Source organism: Typopeltis vanoorti, chromosome 19 (genome assembly GCF_054136105.1).
Source record: "Typopeltis vanoorti isolate ZY-2024b chromosome 19, IOZ_Tvanoo_1.0, whole genome shotgun sequence".
Taxonomy (NCBI): Eukaryota; Metazoa; Arthropoda; class Arachnida; order Uropygi; family Thelyphonidae; genus Typopeltis; species Typopeltis vanoorti.
Window position 1 is genome coordinate 17,770,898 of NC_143567.1, and position 22,077 is coordinate 17,792,974.

At 38.4% G+C, this 22,077-nt stretch overlaps 1 protein-coding gene across 1 annotated transcript in view; it reads right to left on the bottom strand.

Moving 5' to 3' along the window:
- Positions 1-22,077, bottom strand: part of LOC150095885 (long-chain-fatty-acid--CoA ligase 1-like) — a 335,143-nt gene that overhangs the window by 207,298 nt on the left and 105,768 nt on the right. The window contains exons 7-8 of the mRNA XM_090409654.1: positions 10,981-11,153; positions 1,291-1,323 (exon numbers count right to left, since the gene is read on the bottom strand). Of these exons, the coding sequence (XP_090265780.1) occupies positions 1,291-1,323; positions 10,981-11,153 (206 nt within the window). The remainder of the gene's footprint in view (positions 1-1,290; positions 1,324-10,980; positions 11,154-22,077) is intronic.

The window sequence follows — 22,077 nt, forward strand, 5'->3', positions numbered from 1 at the left end:
CGCGATAGCGCATAGTATACATTTGTTTGGAACTCATACTCGCATTTGTTTTTCAAACACGCTACTGTCTTTTTATACTTGTTCTGTTATTACAATTTTAAGTCTCTGTAATTTTTTATATATTTCTTTGATTGTGATACCTGAGGATGTTGATCTATTCAACGAAACTAGTAAACTAGTAGTATCTTTTTAAATATATCTTGTCATTGTTTTATCTCTCGGTAACAGTCATTAAAATTTTTTCATAATATTCCAACCGAGTAAAAATGAATTTGCATATATATATATATACTCATCACCATGAAAACTAGAGGACTAAATCTCTGCACAATAATCCATAAGAAGCCTGATCAATGCCTTATACAATGGAATCAGAAGCTCGATTTATACAAGTTAAGGTCTTTCGCATCATTACCATAATCTGATGTGATGTATTCACAAGTTATTATGCTGGCCTGGTTGGCTGAGTAGTTAGCATATCCACTCTCCAGCCAAAAGGCTGCAGGTTCAAATCCCACCTTGGGCATGGATGTTTGTGATTGCCTGTAAAAATACCAGTGGTGGTGGTCGGCAGTAGATGGCATTGGTGTAGATGAGTAGTTGTGAAGATAGAAGGTAGTTGCAATTGGTGGAGATGGAGAGTTGTAGAGCGGGTGCCCTCCCTTGATGAGTCTTTGGACTCCCTGGAGGTGTTGCGTAATAATAATAATATTCTGACAGAAATATAAGATCTGATAAAACTAAAGTCCTGAAAATAACAGACTAATTTGGAGAAAAACTGTGGATAGCAAGTTAATAATAATGTTAACTTAATTAAGTAGTGCTAACCTAATATCCTGTACCCACACATTGAGGGTTTCAGGATATCAGGAATTTAATGATATATGTGTTGATAATTACCATAAGCATTTGATATGATAGTTGATGATTTTAAACATGCTAACTTTTAACAGCGATATTTTCACCTAATCATATTGCAATAAATACCATTATGCTGTGAGAAGTAATACCATTCTTGAGCAAGTAGCAGATTTTTGATGACATTGTAAATTATACACTTCCTTTCCCTATGAAATAATCCCTTTGAAAATTTGTTTTTTCCAATTAAAAAAGTAAATAATTTTTGTACTGTTTATTCCAAGTCAAAACTAATTTAACTAGCACAGACCAAGAAAACTTCAAAATGCAGAAATGCTTTCTGAATCAATATTCCATACTGAAATAAATATTTCTTAATATGGCAAACACTTTTATAGATCTGTAAGTGTTTTAGCTTTTTTTTTGACTTACCACAAGTTCTTGAGGGTTTGCTTTTCCTAGTTCCTGTAAAAAAATATAAAAAGTCGATAAATAAACTGAATTTTCAGCAGAATGCAAAAATATTAGAAAGATAATCTAATTTAAATTATAAACTGTGAATATTATCATTATTATTACATCTACAGTCTACCAATTCATTATAGGAGATCTTAACTAGCACTGTACTTACTTATCAAGCTTTACCTTAAAAGAATTCAATCCTTCAACTTATACAACTGACACTAAAGGCACAACTAAGGGGAATCCTCTTTCACTCATCCTGCCTAACTACTGTTTGAAACATTTAGAAGACTACTTTTACATGAACCTCAGCCTGCATTCTGTGTCCATTACATTGAACAATATTTTATCAATTTGGTCACATTTGGAAAGTGTACTATTTCCTACTCAGAACAGATTAATAAACTTCATCTTAAGATTAAGTTCACTATGACAAAGCAAAAGCTAGTAGTTTAACATTCCTAGACATCATTGCAAACCTGATTACTCGTTCCCTTCCCAGTAGCATTTTGACTAATTCTGCCTCTCAAAAACTGAGCTTCACTGTATACATATTCAATATGACTCAGCCCATCTGTTTCCTCACTGCAACAAGAATTCTACATTATTAAATCTGTTATGCAATTAAATGGGTTGAACCCACAGAAGAGACATAGCAGTAGATTTGAGCTGTGCTAAAAAAAAAGCGTTTTTAATTAGTGTATAGTGTGGCTTTTTATCGCAAACTGTGCTGCATTTTTTAGTTTGAATACAAGTATCCTTCAGTTACAAGTATCCTTGTTGTTGTTGTTGAAATTTTTTGTAGTTTGTATTGTGTTTTGCTACTTGCTTGTTCATACTGCTTCTGCTTCTGAAAATGGCATCCATAAAGAAACATACGTCAGTGGCATGGAAGGCTTCTGTATGAAAGTCTGGCCCTGTCTTGGAATTTTCACAGTGGATGCATTGCAAAAATTGCTACATGTATGCACTGAAAAATGTGAAAGATTTGTGGACTGTTTGGGTAAACGAGAAGAACAAAAGCATTAATGTATTTGAAAAGTGTCTAGAGCAATTAGAAATGGGAGCAAGTGTCAGGACAATAGTGGAAGAGCTTAGACAGGAGTTAGTGAAAATGAAAAGTGAAATAAACATCTGGAAGAGGATATTAAACATCTAAAGAAGAGAGTTGCTAATGATAATGAGAAGTTAGTGTTACTAAGAAAGAGTCAAAAGATAGTCATATATCATTGTATGGGGGACTCAATCATTAAAGGTGTGATTACTAATAAAGTGCACAAAACATGCTTTCCTTATGGAACAATGAAGCAAATAACTGATGTGTTGCAGAAAAAGAAAGACCAGGTGTCAAAATTGGTGGTAGTCGTGGGCACAAATGACTTAGTTGGGGAGAAAAAAAATGTTGATAGAGACTTGAGGAAGTTGCCCTAAGATAATTGAAATAAGTGAAACTTAGTTGCCAGAGGAGGATGTGATGTCAGAAATAGAAATAGAAGGATACATAATTTTCCGGAAGGATAGAAATGGAAAAGAGGAGAGGGGAAGTGCTATTAATGACTGTAGAGGAATTGTGTCCAAAAAGTGTGGAAGTTGATAGTGTATGAACAGATTTTGAATCGATGTGGTGTGAAGTTGAAATAAACAGGTTAATATATCTGACACGATGCTGTTATAGGCCAAGGAATGCAGAGAATAGCAATTGTGAAATGTTTAGGCAAATTAGTATTTGTAGGAAGTGTGATACATTATTAGACTACAAGGCCATGAATGTGAAACAGACTGAAAAGATAGAAGATGGCATAAATGAAAGAAACGGAAATCAAACTGAAAGCTAGTGAAACTGAGGGAGTGAAAGAATACAAGAATGTAAAAGAGAAAGTTAATGATAAGAGAGTGAAAGAAAGTATGAATGAAGAAACGGAAGTAAGGTGGGGCAGTACGAGAGGTAGTGGGACTGCAGGAGTGACAGAGAGTGAAATTATCGGAATGCAAGATTTGATGAAACAGTTATTGAAAATGAAAAGGGGAATATGTGGAGTAATGTTAGATGTTTAGTGGAAACTAATGAAAGTGTGCAAGAGAATAGAATGAAAGAAAAATGAGTAAAAGAGGTGATGAGTGACTCCAGGATAGCAGTATATGGAGATTCCATAGTTAGTGGATGGATTAGTTAATGAGAGAAGCCATAATGTCTGCTATCCAGGAGGGGAGAATGAGTAGGATAATTTAGGCATTGGATATGAGGAAGAAACGAGAAAGAGAGTTAGTGGTGATTGTGGGGACAAATGATCTAAGTGGACATAAGTAGCATGTGAGGGCAAATATCAGGATATTATTGAGAAGAGTAAAAGATAACAGTGTAGTGGGAAAGGTTGCAACTGAGAGCCAAAATCATAAATGATATGCTAGTGGAGCTCTGTGAGGAGAAGGGAGTACAGTTTGTTGATATGGCATGTGTATGAGGGAAGAATGAAATAATACAGGTGTGATGATGGGTTACATTTGAATGGCTTCGGAGTGAGTGCATTGGAAAAAATTATTGCTAGATGGAAGTGCAGTGTAAGACACAAGCAAGAGATCGGAAGTAAGAGATGAAGTGAAAGATCAGGGAAATGGTAATGAAAAGACAGAAATGCTTGGCAATGGAAACAGTAGTAGTAGTGTGAGTGATGAAGACAGATCAGAAATACAAGAGGAAAAGGAAAACTGGGAGTGGGGACATGGAATCATTGCTTGCTCATTTCCTCCTCACATCCAAAGCATGAATTATCTTGCTCATGCTCCCTCCAAACAGCAGACCTTATGGATTCTCTCATTAATCAATCCTCTAAGAATGGCAATAGTAGTGAATGTATGTATGGGGATGATCAGCACAGAAATGGAATACATTAGGATGTGAGTGAGGTAGTTGAGACTAAGCAGATATATGTGATAAGTAGTAATAAAGGTGATTAGGCAAAGGCAAGTGTGGTGAGAAAATCGCAACCCAAAACTGGCTCAGGAAGAATCAGTTATAGACCTAAAAGTGAACTGCTGTATTTATTTACTTATAACAGGAGTATCAAAAATAAGGAAGATGAAACTGTTGCACTGATTGAGTTTATTTGACCCAAAATCATTGGAATAAGTAAAACATGGCTGAATGAATTTGATATCCTAACAAGAATAGAAACGGAAGGATACAGTGTTTTTTGCAAGGATAGAAAGGACAATAGAGGAGGGGAAGTGGTGCTGATAATAGAGAGGAATTATGTCCATGTAAGGTAGACATGAAAGATAAAAATTGTGGCAATGGTTTTTAGGCAGTGTGGTGTGAGGCAGAAGTTGACAGAAAGAGATATTTAGATGGGTGTTGCTATAGGCCAGAGAATGTGGAAGGTGGTGATGAAGAAATATATAGCTAACTTGGGCTAGTGAACAAGGAAAAGCTCTGGGTTGGAATCTGGCAGTGGGCATGGATGTTTGTGATTATCTGTGAAAATACTAGTGGTGATGATGGGTGGTAGATGGGGTTGGTGTAGATGATGATGGTAGTTGCGGTTCATTGTAGTTGGTGAATTGAGTGATGGAGACAGAGAGTTGTAGAGTAGGTGTCCTCATTCGATGAGTCTTTGGACTCTCAGGAGGTGTTATGTAATAATAATAATAATAATAATAATAATAATAATAATAATTATGGCTAGTCATATGAATACTTCTCTGAGGAAAGGATGTATGTGCAAGTTGAAGGCTGGTGGTTATGACAAGCACAGACGACAGCTTAGAGCTATAACATGGAATTGAGAAGTTGAGAGGTAACAAAATAAATCCTGCTAGGGAACTGACAGAGAACTATATAACATCATTAGTATATGAATGTATTCCAAAGGTCAAAAGGCTGAATAAAGTAGGTGTAAAATGGATGAATGAGGGAATAATAATATTATTATTATCACCCAAGACCCCGTGAAGTCAAAGATATCAGGGAGGTCCTTTTATCATACACACAGCTCATCATACTGTGCTTTAAACACACTCAAATTCTCTGAAGACACCACAGTCTCAGGCAAGGCATTCCAATTCATTCACAACTCTGCATGCAAAAAACCTGCTTCTCACTCTAATGCTCACACCCACTTCATACAGTTTCCAGGGATGACCTCTGGTCCTCCCCTGATCTCCCACTGTTTTCTGTAGAACCTCTCCAACATTGATGCAACCCCTTACTAACTTGTAGATCTCTATCATATCTCCACTCTTCCTCATATCCACTACACTCTGTAAATTGTATATTCTCAATCTTTACTCATATTCAACATTCCAGAGGTCAGAAACTACCTTAGTCAGTAGCCTCTGGACCCTTTCCAACATCACTTCATCCTTCTGAACCCAGGTGACCAAATCTGGACACAGTAGTCCATGGGTGGCCTAATCATAGCCTTATACAATGGAACAAGAATCTCCCTACTTCTACAAGTCAGTGTCCTCTGCATCATTCCCAGAAGCCTTTGTGTTGTCTTCGCAATTTTCACAATGTGTCCCCTAAATTTCAGATCCTTATCCACTATCACCCTAAGATCTCTTATTTCCTCCACCCCCGACAATATATCCCCACCAAGCAAAAATTCTGCATCCCATCTTTGTTTCCCAAATTATAAAACCTTACATTTTGCAACATTGAACTCGCATCCCCATTCTCATTCCCAATCACTCAGTTTATTGAAGTCTTCTTGCAAGGCCACAACATCTTCTCTACTCTTCATGGTTCGTCCCAACTTTGCACCATCTGCAAACAACTGAATATTTCCAGCCAAATCTTCACCAATATTGTGAATATACAAGTTAAACAGTAATGGCCCTAAAACAGACCCCTGAGGCACACCACTAGTGACCCTTCTTTTCCGGGATATTGCTCCCCTATAAACAACTTGCTGATACCTATCAGATAGCCAGTCTCCGATTCCATCCGCTCTAGTTTGACTATCAACTTATCATGCATTAATCTATCAAAAACCTTTGCAAAATCTGAGTATATTACTGTGTATCCCTCTCCTCTGTCCAAGGAACTCTCCCTTCAGCAAATCCATATTGTCCATCAAAGATAATACCGTTGTTGTCAACCCAATTCTGGATCCTAGTTCTCGCCAGCTTCTCCAACAACTTAACCACAACATCTGACACATAGATAGGCCTATAACATTTTGATGCTTGAGTTCTATAACTTCGCTTATGAAGCAGAATAATCTTGCCCTCCTTCCACTCTTTAGGGACTTGACCCAGTGCAAGACTCGTATTAAAAAAATATGTCGAGGGAGATGTCAACTCCCTGTCACATTCCTTCAGAGTATGTGGCGATATATTATCAAGTCTCACAGCCTTATTAACATCTAGTTTGCTCAACTACCCATACACCTCTTGCTCACTTACAATCAGTCTCTCCTATCCATCATCGACTGCTCTCAATCTCTCCATGAAGTCACATTCACAAGACTGAAAGACTCTTCTACAACAGCTGTCTTTATACCATTTTCTCCAATCAATCTTTTTTTGCTAGCTACATATCGAAAGAACTCCCTAGGATTCTTTTTGGCTTCATTAGCTAACTGCTGCTCATAACTCACTTTTGCTACCCTTACCAACCACGTCACCCGCCTTGCCTGGTCTTTGTAATCCTCATGGAATTGGTTATTACCACTTCTCTTATGCTGCCTCCATAATGACCTTTTTCTCTGTATCACATGCTTAATCTCTTTATTCATACATTTCACACCTACCTTGTGACCCTTGGAATACATTTATACATTGCTCCTACTAGATAGTTCTTGAAAATCCCCCAAGCTGCACTGATCTCTTTTCCAGCTAACTCCTCATTCCATGCTACACCTGCAAGCTCTCTCCTGTGCTCTTCATAATCATGCCCCTTATAGTTCCACATTTACCCTTTTCTCACAGAGGTCCTCATACTGCTGACATCCATCCAGGTAATCACTTCATGGCCACTCTCAGCAATTGGTGGGAAATTGGATACCTCATTTATAATTACATCCTCTGATGAGATGATCAAATCCAAGACCCTCAATCTTCGTGTACCCTTTGTTACATACTGTCTGAGGTAGTTTTCCCTCAAAATTTCAAGAAACTCATTTTCTTTACTTCCAGTTGCTATCTCATCATCCAAGTCTATACTGCCATAATTAAAATCACTCATAATAATCACCCTTTTCTTATTTGCTTGGCTAATTTGATTATACATTTCAAATGTATAATCAAATTGTATACTGACTGATTACACAGTCGGTATACCATTCACATTACCAGGTCTATAACAACATCCAACCAAGTATTTCATTCTATTCACCTCTATCTCACACCAACTGCCTCAAAGCCACTGGCACTATTTCCCTCTTGCATCTCTACTTTGTATGGACATAACTCTTTCTCTACCATCAGTAGCACTCCCACTCTCCCTTTTTATCCTTTCTATCCACATGAAACACATCATATCCTTTCATCTCTATTCCTGTCAGGATATCATTCTCATCCAGCCATATCTCACTTATTCCAACAATTTTTGGGTGAACAGACTCAATTAATGCAACCATTTCATCTGCCTTGTTTCTCACACTTCTAGCATTTGTATACAAACATAGCAGCTCATTCCTGGATCTACAGCTAGTTCCTCTGATACCACTCATGCAATGTAATTTCTCCTTGCTCAACTGAAGCCATTTCCCTTTTTACTTATTCATTTTAGAATCCTCTTCAAATCCAACTGTTTCCACTTGATCCCAGGTCATCCCATTCCTTTCCTGTCTACACATGCATTCACATCCTCTTGGATCATCCACCTTTCTGACACTGTGTTCCCCTGTCCACCCTGAGCCTCCCTGTTTTCCTGTCTGTCTTGCACACTCATTCTCTGATTCTCTATACATGCCACTCACTTTCTCATTTGTAACCACCTCTTCAATCCCTCCTGTCTTTCTCTCCCACATCACTTCCCACTTGATCAGATTCATTCTCTGTACTCACTTCTATACCTTCCAGGAGAAGTCTCACCAAGCAACTCACACCAAAACCACTCAAATGCAGTCCATCACTATTATATAGTTCACTTCATCCTTCAAACTCATTCCACACATTAACAAACTGCACTCCTTTCTACTCACATATTTCAGTTAACATATTATTCATAATCCTTGCTCTCTGCCTCATCTCACCACTGTCATACCTAGGCAACATGCTTACTTCCTTTCCTATCCCACTATTCTCTTTTATCTGTCTAAGCAGCCTCCTGATATCCATTTGTGCCTATTAAAACTACCAACTCTTTTACTCACTTCCTTCTAATATCCAATGCCTCAATCACTCTACTCATTCTACCTCCAGTAAAATATACCTTGTGCATCCTCTCATCCAGCACAAGACCCTTTAATAATTGAGTCACCATACAATCCACTCACGGGTCTTTCGTTTCAATTTCAAATATTTTCAAATTTCCTTGGAGATGTCATGTTATAATAATAATAATAATAATAAATCATAAAATAGCAATATATACATCCAAAAGAAGTGCGCTTTGAATTATGGGATACTGCAGTGGAAAATATTTGAAATTTGAAATATTGAAATTTGGAAGAAGGTACTTTGGAGGCAGCACAAGATGAATGACGGTAATAATCACTTGCAAGAAAACTATAAAGAGCAGGCCAGAAGAGTGACTCAGTTTGTAAGGAACAAATTGCAGTATAAGTAGAAATTAACTAATCAGGCTAAGAAAACCCCTTTTAAGTTTTTCTATATGTGACAAGTAGAAGGAAGAACAATTATGGTAAGGTGCTGTTAATGGATGGAAGTGGGAGATTGTGACTGCTTCAGAGGACATGTCGAGATGTTCAGTGAACAGTTGATCAGGATGTTTAATCCTCAGTATGAAATCAGAAGCTAAGTGTATAGAATGAAATGATAGAAGACCTAATGGTAAGCAAGCAAGAGGTATATGAGGAGTTAAGCTAGTTGTCAATAAGGCAATAGAACTTCATGACATATCACCATGTGTCTTGAGGGAATGTTTCAGAGAGTTAACATCAGCCTTGGCTTACCATTTTAACAAGTCTTGCAACAGCACAAGTCCCAAAGGAGTAGAAGGAAGGCCAATTTATCCCTCTTCACAAAGGTGATGATAACACTAATCAACAAATTATAGACTGATCTATATATCTGCAGTTATTTAAGGTATTGGAGAGATTGGTGAGATATAGGATACAAAATTGTGTTGTAACAGTGGGATTCTTTCAGTAAAAGGAGATTGTGTTTTACAAACTTACTTACGTACTATAACAATGTGAAGATGTATTTGACAAGTGAGATGCATAGTGATATGCTTAGATTTTGAAAAGTTTTTGGTAGATTGCCACACCACAATTTGATCACTAAAGCAGTTTGGATTAGATGATAGACTAGTGAGTTGAATAGGTATCAGAAAGTTATGTATGGGGAGTTACTATCTTGAAAGAGGAACATCACTAGTGCTGTGCCACAAGGATCAGTTTTGGGACCAATGTTATTTAATCTGCATAATAATGATATTGGGATAGGTTTAACTGTTGATACAACCAGTTATATATATCACTGACTGTTTGTGGATGATGCAAAACTGGAAAGGGTGATGAGGAATCAAGCAAATGCTCTAGCCTTACAGGAGTACTGAATAGATTGTATGAATAGGCAACAGTATGGAACAGTCAATTCAGTGTTGCCATGGTTCTGAAATTTGATAGACAACAACAACAATGGGATCCAAAATAACATTTGGTGGGGAAATTTTGAAGGAGTTGAGGAGATAAGAGACCTTGGGTAGGTGGACAAGGATCTGAAATTCAGAGGTCACAATGCACAAGGTGTGAAGATGTAACACCAGATTATGGCAATGATGCAGAAGATCTTGTAGAAATAAAGAAGTTCTGGTTCCCATGTATAATGCTTTGATCAGGCCTTGTGTGTGGATTAGTGCGCAGAATTTGATACCCTGGTTTTCATGATGATGATGATGATGAGGATATATGTTGGGAAGGATCCAAAAAAAAAGATTAATCAAGATGGTGACTGGTCTTTGGAATGTGGGCTATGAGGACAGATTAAGAGAATGAAGTTTGCAAAGCCTTCTGAATAGGAAAAAGAGAGGTGATGTGATTGAGATATTTCAATTGGTAAAGGATTGTTACCAAGTTAATGTGAAAGAAATTTTTCGCAGAATGGGAGGAAGGGGGTAGAATAAGGAGACATACCCACAAGTTGTATAAGGAGGGTGTGGTTGGTCAGTGGCAGAATGCTTTGCCTGATATTGTGGTGAATGCAGACACTATTTGATGAGCTTTGTGTGTAACAATGTTTTCCTCCTTCAACGAGTCTTTAGTTTCTATGGAGGTCTGGTGTTAATAATAATGATAATAAACTCCGTGGAGGCCTAGTGTAATGCTTATTTGGAAGAAAATTGATAAAAAGTTGGCACCATATACATCTAAGAGTAATTTTCAGACAACGATGCTGAAATATAAATAATAAACAATTATAATTTCTATATTGTTTAAAATTTAAAATTAAAGTTTTTACACATTAAATACATATTACTAATAAGAAATTTCTATATAAGATCTAAATATTCAAAGAATTAAAATATACCTCAACATCCTTGAAAGAGAAGATTTCAATGCCATGTTCCTTTGCTTTGAGCTTAACGTCATCAGAAATTTGAGAAATCATTATAATTTGTTTCAGACATGGAGTTTTTGATGCTTCTAATAAAAGGGATTTGGCTTTGTCTTCCTTGTCGCATATCACAGTTCGGATTTCAGCTGAAAACAAAATTCATGAAATATAAGGGCAACATAATCATATGGCATTAAAAAAAGTCAATATGCCCACTTTCTTTAGTTTCCAGAATTACAAAAGACATGCTTAATCTGAGATTAATACACAAACTGATATAAGAGCATGTATTAACAATATTAATACTATTTATTGGGTTGCTTAAGGGTCAGAGCCAAATAACTGGAGGTGACCTCCATGTCATCTTTAATGAATGTGGAAAACTGATGCAGGTTTCAAACCTAAAGTTCAATCCTTACCTTTACACGGTGTGCCCCATCAGTAGGTATCCAGTGGATGTTGAATGATGTGGGCTGGCAATTTGGGACTCAGCCAAACAACCTGCACTCTCTGTTGGCTTAAACCACAAATACATACAACATGATGAGATTTCATGCTATACGAGAAGTCACCCAGTTAAACAATGGCGCTGCTGTTTTCATCAGGAAACCAGGGCGAACAGTGAAAAGTTAGCTACAGGAACAAATTTTTGTATAAGATTGAAGATATGAAACATCAACATAAGGAGTATTAATGGAAATGAAGTCAACTTGAAGAAGAACAGGAAAAGTACCACGTTGATATTACTAAACAAAAGACGGTAAAAACAGATGAGATTTTGCTAAAGAATAAGCATTGGATGTTATATTCTGGCAATGACAATCGAGGATAGCAGGGACTACTGATAGTATTCAACACCAAAGATGAAAATAAACTTCTTGATTGGAAAGCAGTTTCAAGTAGCGTGTGAAATGTCAAATTGGGTAAATGAACAATGGAACTTACTTGTGCCTATAATCCCACAGAAGGTTCTAAACAAGAAGTGAAGGGATTTAGAGCAGTCAAATGACATAAAGAAAATTGAAAAAAGTGGTCGCTGAAGAAGATCTAAACGGGAGAGTAGGAAATGAATCCCACCAGGCAATGCAAGGCTAATTATAATGGTAAGTATCTGCTGAACTTCTGCTCAGGAATTAGAATAGTCATTACTAACACCATAAAGATGTGCAAGAGTTCAGATAGAGAGAGAGAGAAGACATAAGAAAAGCCTCGTTAAATGTGTTATTGATAGTGCTACTTCATGCTAGTTTGCACAGAGGATTTGGAATTGGAACACTTACTTCTAAGTAGGATAAAAATGAATATCACATTGAAAAGTATGTAAAAAATTTTATAAAGAATTTAAAATTGAGCAGCTTTTACAGGTAAACTGTAAACTCAAGTATACAAACATTATTGAAAGAAGAATGAAACAGTTTGAAAACAAGAACAAACCCTTGAAGTCTCAGTGGTAAACTCAGAAGAAAACATTGATTGATTCAGCTAGGGAGGCATGGAGAAGTTGTCTGCAAGGATAGAGGAATAAGATTATCATGGTGGACACAAGATGTTAAGAAAGCAATCCTGAAAAAGAAGAAATCATACCAAATGTCCCTAGCAAAATAAGTTGACAGATGCTCTAAAAGAAGACAGAGAAAAATGTAAGAGATCAAGTTGAGCATAAAAGTAGTTAAACAAAAGTCATGGAGGACTTTGGTAAGAATATAGAAAATAATTATCAGGAAAGTGGCAAAATGTTCTGGAGGAAAGAGTACCATAAAAGGAATCAAAGATGATCAGTGAAATGAAAATTGCCGATAAGGATATCCTAGATGTCTGGAGTAATTACTTTGAAACACGGTTAAATGAAACAAGAAGTGGCAGAACCATAGTAGAAACTTTACAAGAGCAATGCAAACAGGAGTAAAAATCAATACTCGATGTAGACAAAGATGTCAAAAACTTGAAGTGTTGAAAGGCAGCTGGAGTAGATGATATCTGACCAGAAATGCTCAAATATGGAGGTATAAAAGTTTTGAAGTGGCTACATTGCATAATTCAGAGGGTCTGGTCAGAAGGTTGAATTCCAGATGACTGGAGTAGAGCCCTTATAGATCTCATCTATAAAAAAAAGGGAATAAAGCTGAATGTGAGAATAAAGGGAATAAAGCAGAGGAATTTTTATATTAAGTGTTCCAGATAAGATTTATGCAACTGAACTGGAAAAGAGGCTGAGAATAATTGTGAAAGAAAACTTGGAGAAGAACAAGATGGGTTTCGGCCAAAGAGAGGTTGAAAATATCCGATTTTCACTTTACAACAAATAATTGAGAAATCATGGAAACGTGAAAAGGATTTTTATTATTAGTAGTAGTATTAGTAGTATAGTATGCCCACAGATACGAGACCCTTCGACACTTCTGCACATGTCGAAAGAAGGAGAATCCATTCCAATAATAGGGTAATCATCCATATTGTGGGATGAGTGTATGTTTATTATTACACGTTGGAAAATTAACTTCTCTTTTATGATCATTGTAGTTTAAGTGGTAACTATTTTGCTTGTATAACAGTTGGAAAATGTTACATGTAAAGCAAGTGATTTCGCGTGTTGGTGACCAATTTGTACATCGCCTTATTTCTTTCTCCGTTTCAGCATGAACTGACTCTTCTTGGCAGTCTGCCAATTACAGCTCTCACTTCTGTGGTTGGACTATAATGGTATATCTAAGATCTCCAGGGAGTAAACGACTCATCAAGGGAGGATATAACATCACCCAAACTGGTTATCATTCTTTCCATTAAACTCACTAACACTAAATGCACTCACTACTTTAATAGGTAAAATATTCCAATTACTGTTCTGTGAGAGAAAAATCTATTATTCTGAAATCTGAAACAAACTTAATTATTATTATTATTATTATTATTATTCAGGCCTCCATGCAGTCAAAAGACTCATCGAGGGGGGAGGTCCACCCTAAAAAACACAAAGTCTATCATACCACTCCTTAAACTCATTGACTGTTCTTGCTCTCACCACTCCATCAGGCAATGCATGCTGTGGTTCAACCACCCTCCATACAAAGAAACCACTCCTCACCCTCTTTCTCACGGTTTCCTTTTGTAACTTCCAGGGATGGCCTCTTGTCATCACTCCTTCCCGCTGTTCAACCAAGCAAAAGAACTCCCCCAGTGTCAACCCTGTAACCACCTCTCAACAGTTTAAAAGTCTCAATCATATCACCTCTCCTTCTTCTATCCACCAAACTCTGCAGTCCACATTCTCTCAGCCGATCCTCATAACTATCATTGTACAGTCCTGAAACCATCTTTGTTATCCGCCTTTATACCCTTTCCACAGTTAATTTATCCCCTTCAAATCCTGGGGACCAAATCTGAGAACAATAGTCCAAGTGTGGTCTGATCAGGGTCTTATACAATGGAATGATAACTGTTTTATCTCTGCTGGTCAGCATCCTTCTCATTATTGCAGCAATCCTCTGTGTTACCTTCGCAATATGTTCCCTAAATTTCAGGTTTCTATCAATCATCAACCCCAGATCTCTTGTCTCCCATAGAGTATGCAGTGTCATATCGATGTTTTCCAAACCTCAAGACCTTACATTTTGCTGCATTAAACTGAAACCCCCATTCATTTGCCCACCTATCTAGCTTATTCAAATCTTCTTGCAGGGCTGCCGCACCTCCACTATTACTAATAATCCTTCCCAGCTTCGCATCATCTGGAAACAACTGAATATCTCCTTGCAATCCACTGACAATGTCATTGATATAAAGGTTAAACAATATAGGTCCCAGTACTGAGCCCTTGTGGGACCCCACTTGTAACCCTCTGCTTCCTTGAAACTGCCCCACCATACACAACTCTCTGATACTTATCGGATAGCCAATCCTGAATCTAGTTGACCAATCTGACATCCAGACCCATGTGCTGCAACTTAAATATCAGCTTATCATGTGGCACCCTGTCAAATGCCTTCGCTAAGTCTAAGAAAATGACAGTATATGCCTTTCCCTAATCTTGTAACTTTATCATGAAAGGCTAGCATATTGCTAAAACAAGAGCACCCCTTCACAAATCCATGTTGATTCTCACAGATAATATTACCCTCATCTGCCCAATGCTGTATACAGTCCTTTACTACTTTCTCCACGATCTTACTGACTACTGATGACACACAAACTGGCCTATAATTAGACACTTCCAGTCTGCTACCACCCTTATGCAATAGCTATCTTATCTTCCTTCCATTCCATGGGCACCCCGCAGAAAAATTCCATAGATGCTCCCACGTTCTTTCTCCACCTTCCATATAATTATTATTACTATTATAGTAAAGAGCCAAGAGGCTTTTTTTTTTCACAGATGTAAATTAAGTTAAGGGGATAATAAATCCTTCATTTTTTTTTAAAGTGTTTTGAAAACACTTAGATTTCGAATTCGCGTTTCTTATTCGGCTTTGAAATAATGAAGAATTTATTATCCCCTTAACTTAATTTACATCGCCGAAAAAAATAGCCTCTTGGCTCTTTATTGTAGTAATAATATAATAATATATGGGTACACCTTTCTGACAATTCATAAAGTAAAGTATGTAAGTTCAGTTCAGTTAAACCTTGGTATTATCCAGGTCTACCTACTCACTGATGAGACCTCAATAAAGGTCGAAACCGGTCTGGGTAGTGACCTTCCCTCATAATGTAAAACAGTAATACATCTCCTAGAAGCTGCATTTTACATTATGAGAAAATATTAAGGACAGTGATCAAAACTTGCTCCACCTTTGCTCTGAGTTGCCCTAGTGTTGTTACTACCAGGTGTTGACTTACGCTTGGACTCACCGGAAGTTCTTCGGCATGAAAATGCTTGGATTTTGATCTTATTATGAATGTGTGTAATATACCTGAGCGAGTACGAATGACAGCAGGGCGCTAGCATCACCGTAGCACGTGGCAGTGAATTTGTGCCGTGTAGAAGAAAGTGATTTTTAATCGGTGAATAGTCCATTTTTTTCCCCACTTTTCTACGTTTTTGAGTGCTAAATTATTTCTCTGAATACGAGTGTACTTCAGTGGTTGTTTTTTGGAAGTTAGTTGCTGTCGCGATATAATATATTTTGGTTACCATTGGAATCGAATGCATAACGGTGGAAGACAGAACAAAGCTAAGTTTTCATTACTGTATTTAGTTATATTTCATTTTATTTAGTGTACTTAAATGTTTTGTTTTGCTTGTAATTGTTTGTACTTTTTTTCTTATTTATTTAACGGAATTTATTAATTGAATAATTAACAATTACGCTACTCGGCAGTAAGGAATAATGGTGGATTCAGCTGCAGACGCAAGTGGCGTATCGCCAAGTCCTCCGTCATTTAAGAACTTTATTATAAGCAATATCATAAGAGACTTTGTGGCATGCAGTACTTGTGGCATGTATGTGTCTCGGGAATTAGATATGTGGCTTGTGAAAGAGAGTGGAGAGCATATGTGCACAAAATGCAGGCAGTGGGATTAAATAAGTGCATTCGAAATATCAATATCCGACCTTCTTGCTCCAGGAACAGGGAATGAATGTAGGAAGACAAGTAGTGTGATAGAAGAGAATGAAAAAAAAATATATATGAATGAGAAAATAATAATTGATAGTGTAGAAGGCGTGAGTGACTGTGAAAGTTTAGGAGATGGTTTTGTTTGGGAGAGTGAATTTAGATTAAGAGTGACTGACCTACAGAGGGAGATAGATGAGCTGAAAGAGGAGGTGGAATGTCTTGTTAATGAGAGCAGAAGTATGAAAGATAAGATTAGGAGAATGGAAGAGATAAATGCAAGCCGAATCAGAGTAGGGGAGAGAGAGAATTTTGGGAGTGTTAGAAGAGGAGAGAAAGGAAACAGAAGAGAGGGAATGAGTGAGAGGTATGTGGGTGCTAGAAGAGGAGAGAATGGAAACAGTAGAAGAGAGGAAATGAGAGAGAGGTGTGGGAATGCTAGCAAACGAGAGGATGGAAACAGTAGGAGAGATGGAATGAGAGAGAGGTATGGGAATGCTAGAAGACGAGTGGATGGAAACAGTAGGAGAGATGGAATGAGAGAGGTATATGGAAGTGCTAGAAGTGGAGAAAATGGAAACAGTAGGAGAGAGATGTGTGGGAGTGCTAGAAGAGGAGAGAATGGGAACAGTAAGAGGAGAAGAGGTATGGGAATGCTAGAAGAGAGAATAGCAGTAGAGGAGAGGGAATGAGAGAAACCTATGGGAATGAAAGAAGAGGAGAGAGGGAATGATAAGAGGTATAATGTATGGCGACTCAATGATCCGTGGTGTTCAAGATAGGATGCGTGAGGAGTGTTTGCCAGGAGGAACAATAGAAAGTGTGGCTATGGCAATTAAGAGAGGTGAAAGGGTGGATGAGATGATTGTGATGGTAGGAACAAATGACGTGAGTAGTAATGTAAGTCAGGCAGCGAGAGATATGAGATTTTTGCTTGAGGCTGTATGGAAGAAGACAGAGAGAGGAAAAATAGTGTGCGTGTTGCCTAGGTATGATAATGACGAGCTGAGCAGAAGAGCAGTAATATTGAATGACATAATAGCTAGAATGTGTGACAAGAGAGGACTGGTATATGTGGATGCTTGGAGTGCGTTGGAGGAAAAAGAGGAATTGTATGCGAGCGACCGCTTACATTTGAATGAGGAAGGACGTAGGCATCTGGAGAGATTGCTGTTCTGAACGAATCAGTGTGTCCCAGGGAGGAGATGATAGCAGGGGTAGCCTCTTGTGAGAATGGAGACTTGGGAGAAGGGAGACGATGTCAGGTAACACTGAGCCCGGTGGAGTCTAGAAGGGATAATGCAGGGTATAGAAACAATGCCATTTATATGCTTTATACTAATGCCAGGAGTATCCGGAATAAGGGAGAGGAATTGGTGGCACAGATAGCATCAGCCTGGCCAAAAATTATTGGGATCACTGAGATGTGGTTGACAGAAGGGGATATAACAACAGGAATTGAAGTCGCTGGGTATAGCATTTTTCGTCAGGATAGGAGGGGAAAGCGTGATGGTGAGGTACTGCTTATGATAAGTGATGACTTATGTCTTCAAAGAGTGAAGGCTTTGGAAGGAAGTGAACCAAATGATTTTGAGAGCATATGGTGTGAGGTAGAGGTAGGCAAGACAGGATATTTAGTGGGGGGTTGCTACAGACCCAGGAGCACAGAGGATGGGGACCAGGAGATGTTTTGACAGCTAAGTTTGGCAAGTGCAAGAAGAATGATTGTTATGGGAGATTTTAACTTCAGTAGTATAAATTGGAGAGAGGAAGATGCATGTAGCAATAGAGGAATGGAATTTCTAGAATTCTTGAGGGACAAATGTCTTAGGCAACATGTAACAGAGGGAACAAGAGGTTCAAGAGTTTTGGATTTGGTTATAGCATCAGAAGAGTTGATAATAACTGAGATGACATCTCTCCCACCAGTTGGAGAGAGTGACTATATGGTTTTGACTTGGAAAATGAATAGACATGCAGGAGTATCAAAGAGATGGGAACTTATGTGGAATTATAAAGCAGGTGATTATAATAGTCTTAGACGTCAACTTCGGGAAGTTTCATGGAGGGAGGAACTGGAAGGCCGGGATATCATTAGTGCGTGGGAAATTGTGAAAGAATATTTGTTATCATCAGTGGTAAGTTGTATACCACGAGTGAAGAAGAGGACAAAATTTGGAGTAAAGTGGATGACAAACAATATTAAACAGGAATTGCATGCGAAAAAGAGGCTATGGAAGAGATATAAGGAGACAGGTGAAGAGAGGATGCATGAAGAATATAAGACACAGGCCAGAAGAGTGACTAGTGTGGTAAGGAAAGCGAAACTGGAATATGAAAGGAGATTGGCCCTAAGATCCAAAGAAAATCCTAGGGAATTTTTTAGCTATGTGGCCAGTAGGAGGAGAAATGAGTGTGGAAGAATGATATTGTGGAATAAAAATGGGAATAGAGTGACTGCTGCAGCTGACATAGTAGAATTGTTCAATGAACACTTTATTGGAGTATTTCATCCTAGAGGAGTCAGTTTTAATGCTAGAGGGATAGGACTGGTTCGAGGTCTGGAGGTACAGGAGGAGAGTGTGTTTCAGATACTGAGTACTCTGGATGTCAGTAAAGCTTTGGGACTGAATGGTATTTCACCACGAGTTTTGAGAGAATGTGTTAGGGAAATGACAGTGCCTTTAACCTGGCTTTTCAATGAAAGTTTGGCTTCGGCAAAGGTGCCCAGGGAATGGGAGGAAGGTAAGATAGTGCCATTGCATAAGGGTGGTAACAGACTGAAAGTGTCTAATTAGAGGCCAGTCTGTGTGTCATCAGTAGTTGTTAAGATCTTGGAAAAAGTAGTGAGGGACCGTATACAGCATTGGGCAGATGAGGGCAATGTTATCTGTGAGAATCAACATGGATTTGTGAAAGGGTGCTATTGTTTTAGCAATATGCTAGCCTTTTATAATAAAGTTACAAGAATATTAGATGAGGGAAAGGCATATACTGCAATTTTCTTAGACTTAGCAAAGGCATTTGACAGGGTGCCACATGATAAGCTGATATTTAAGTTGCAGCACATGGGTCTGGATGTCAGATTGGTCAACTGGATTCAGAATTGGCTGTCTGATAGGTATCAGAGAGTTGTGTATGGTGGTGCAGTTTCAAGGAGGCAGAGGGTTACAAGTGGGGTCCCACAGGGCTCAGTACTAGAACCTATATTGTTTAACCTTTATATCAATGATATTGCCACTGGATTGCAAGGGGATATTCAGTTGTTTGCAGATGATGCGAAGCTGGGAAGGATTATTAGTAATAGTGCAGATGTGGTAGTCCTGCAAGAGGATTTGAATAAGCTAGATAGATGGGCAAATGAATGGGGGTTTCAGTTTAATGCAGCAAAATGTAAGGTCTTGAGGTTTGGGAAACATCAACGGGATGCTGCATACTCTATGGGAGGAGTTATACTGGAGGAAGTAGGGGAGACAAGAGATCTGGGGTTGATGATTGATAGAAACCTGAAGTTTAGGGGACATATTGCAAAAGTGGTGAAGGTAACACAGAGGATTGCTGCAATTATGAGAAAGACACTGAGCTGCAGAGATAAGAGGGTTATCATTCGGTTGTATAGGTCTCTGATCAGACCACACTTGGACTATTGTTCTCAGATTTGGTCCCCATGATATGAAGGGGATAAATTAACTGTGGAAAGGATACAAAGACTGTTTCAGGACTGTACAAGGATAATTATGAGGATCGGCTGAGGGAATGTGGACTGTAGAGTTTGGTGGATAGAAGAAGGAGAGGTGATATGATTGAGACTTTTAAACTGTTGAGAGGTGGTTACAGGGTTGACACTGGGGAGTTCTTTCACTTGGTTGAGACAGTGGGAAGGGGTGATGACACGACGCCATCCCTGGAAGTTATGAAAGGAAACTGTGAGCAAGAGGGTGAGGTGTGGTTTCTTTGCGTGGAGGGTGGTTGAACCGTGGAATGCACTGCTTGATGGAGTGGTGAGAGCGAGAACGGTCAATGAGTTTAAGGAGTGGTATAATAGACTTTGTGTTTCTTAGGGGGGACCTCCCCTCGATGAGTCTTGACAGACTTTATGTTCTTAGGAAGGACCTCCCACAATGAGTCTTTTGACTCCATGGAGGCCTGAATAATAATAATAACAAATCAGAATGGGATAGTTAGTATAATGCCAGAAGTATTAGGAACAAGAAGGAAGAATTTTTGGCCTTGGTTGGCACTTTCAGGCCACAGGTTATTGGCATTAGTGAAACACTGCTGACAGAAGATGATATAGTTAGTGGGATTGAATGTGAGGGGTATGGTGTGTTCAGGAGTGACAGGGAGAATAAAATGGGGAGAGGAGTGTTATTGATGATAGCTGATGAGCTACAGCCAAGGAGAATAGAAGTGAAACTGCAGGATAGAGAAAAGAGCACATTTGAGGCCATTTGGTGTGAGATTGAAACTAGCAGAACAAAATATAAGTTGGGTGCTGCTATAGACCAGGTGATGGAATAGATAGGGGAAATAGTATGCATAAGCAAATAGAAGAAATGAGTGGAAGGAGGGTAATTATTATGGGAGATTTCAACTATGGTAACATTGTTCGGAAGGAGGAGAGGACACATGGGAGGAAGGAATTGGATTTTATGCGGTTATTAAGGGATAACTATCTGAGACAGCATGTAATGGAAAATACTAGGGGTCAGAGAGTGCTTGACCTAGTAATTGCATCTGAGAATTTGGCTGTAATGAATATGACCACATTGCCACTAATTGGTGAGAGTGATCATAGGGCTTGACTTGGGAGCTGACTAAAGATGTGGAATTTACATTTAAGACAGGGTACATGTGGAATTATCGGGCTGGTTAGTACGACAAGTTTAGGAGTTTGATTTGTTCAGTGCCAAGGCATGTAAAACTGCAAGGGCTAGATGTTGATAGTGCATGGGAAGCAGTTAAGAAGTGTTTGCATGAGGCAATGGCTGACTGTATACCTAGAGTCCATCAAGTTAAATGGATGAATAACACCATTAAGCATGAGCTGCAAAAAAAAAAAGAAACAACTTTTGAGGAAATTTAAGGAGAAAGGTGACCAGCAGGCACATGAACGGTATAAAGCTCAGGCCAGAAGGGTAACGAGTGTGGTAAGAAAAGCAAAAATGGATTATGAAAGAACATTAGCCATGTAAGCTAAAGAGAATCCCAAACAGTTTTTTCGATATGTTGCAAGTAAAAGAAAAAATGTATATGGCAAAATGATTTTAAAGAATGCCGATGGTAGGGAGGTAACCAAATCAGTTGATATAGTTGAATTACTGAACGAACGCTTTGCAAGAGTATATCATCCAGGTGGTGACATTGCAGGAATAAACGAACCAATAGATTATACGGGAATTGTGGTGAATGAAGAGGAGGTGAATAGTCTATTACAAAACCTCAATGCCAATACTTCTGTGGGATTGGATGGTATACAAGCTCATGTCATACGGGAAGCGGCTAAAGAACTGTCAGTGC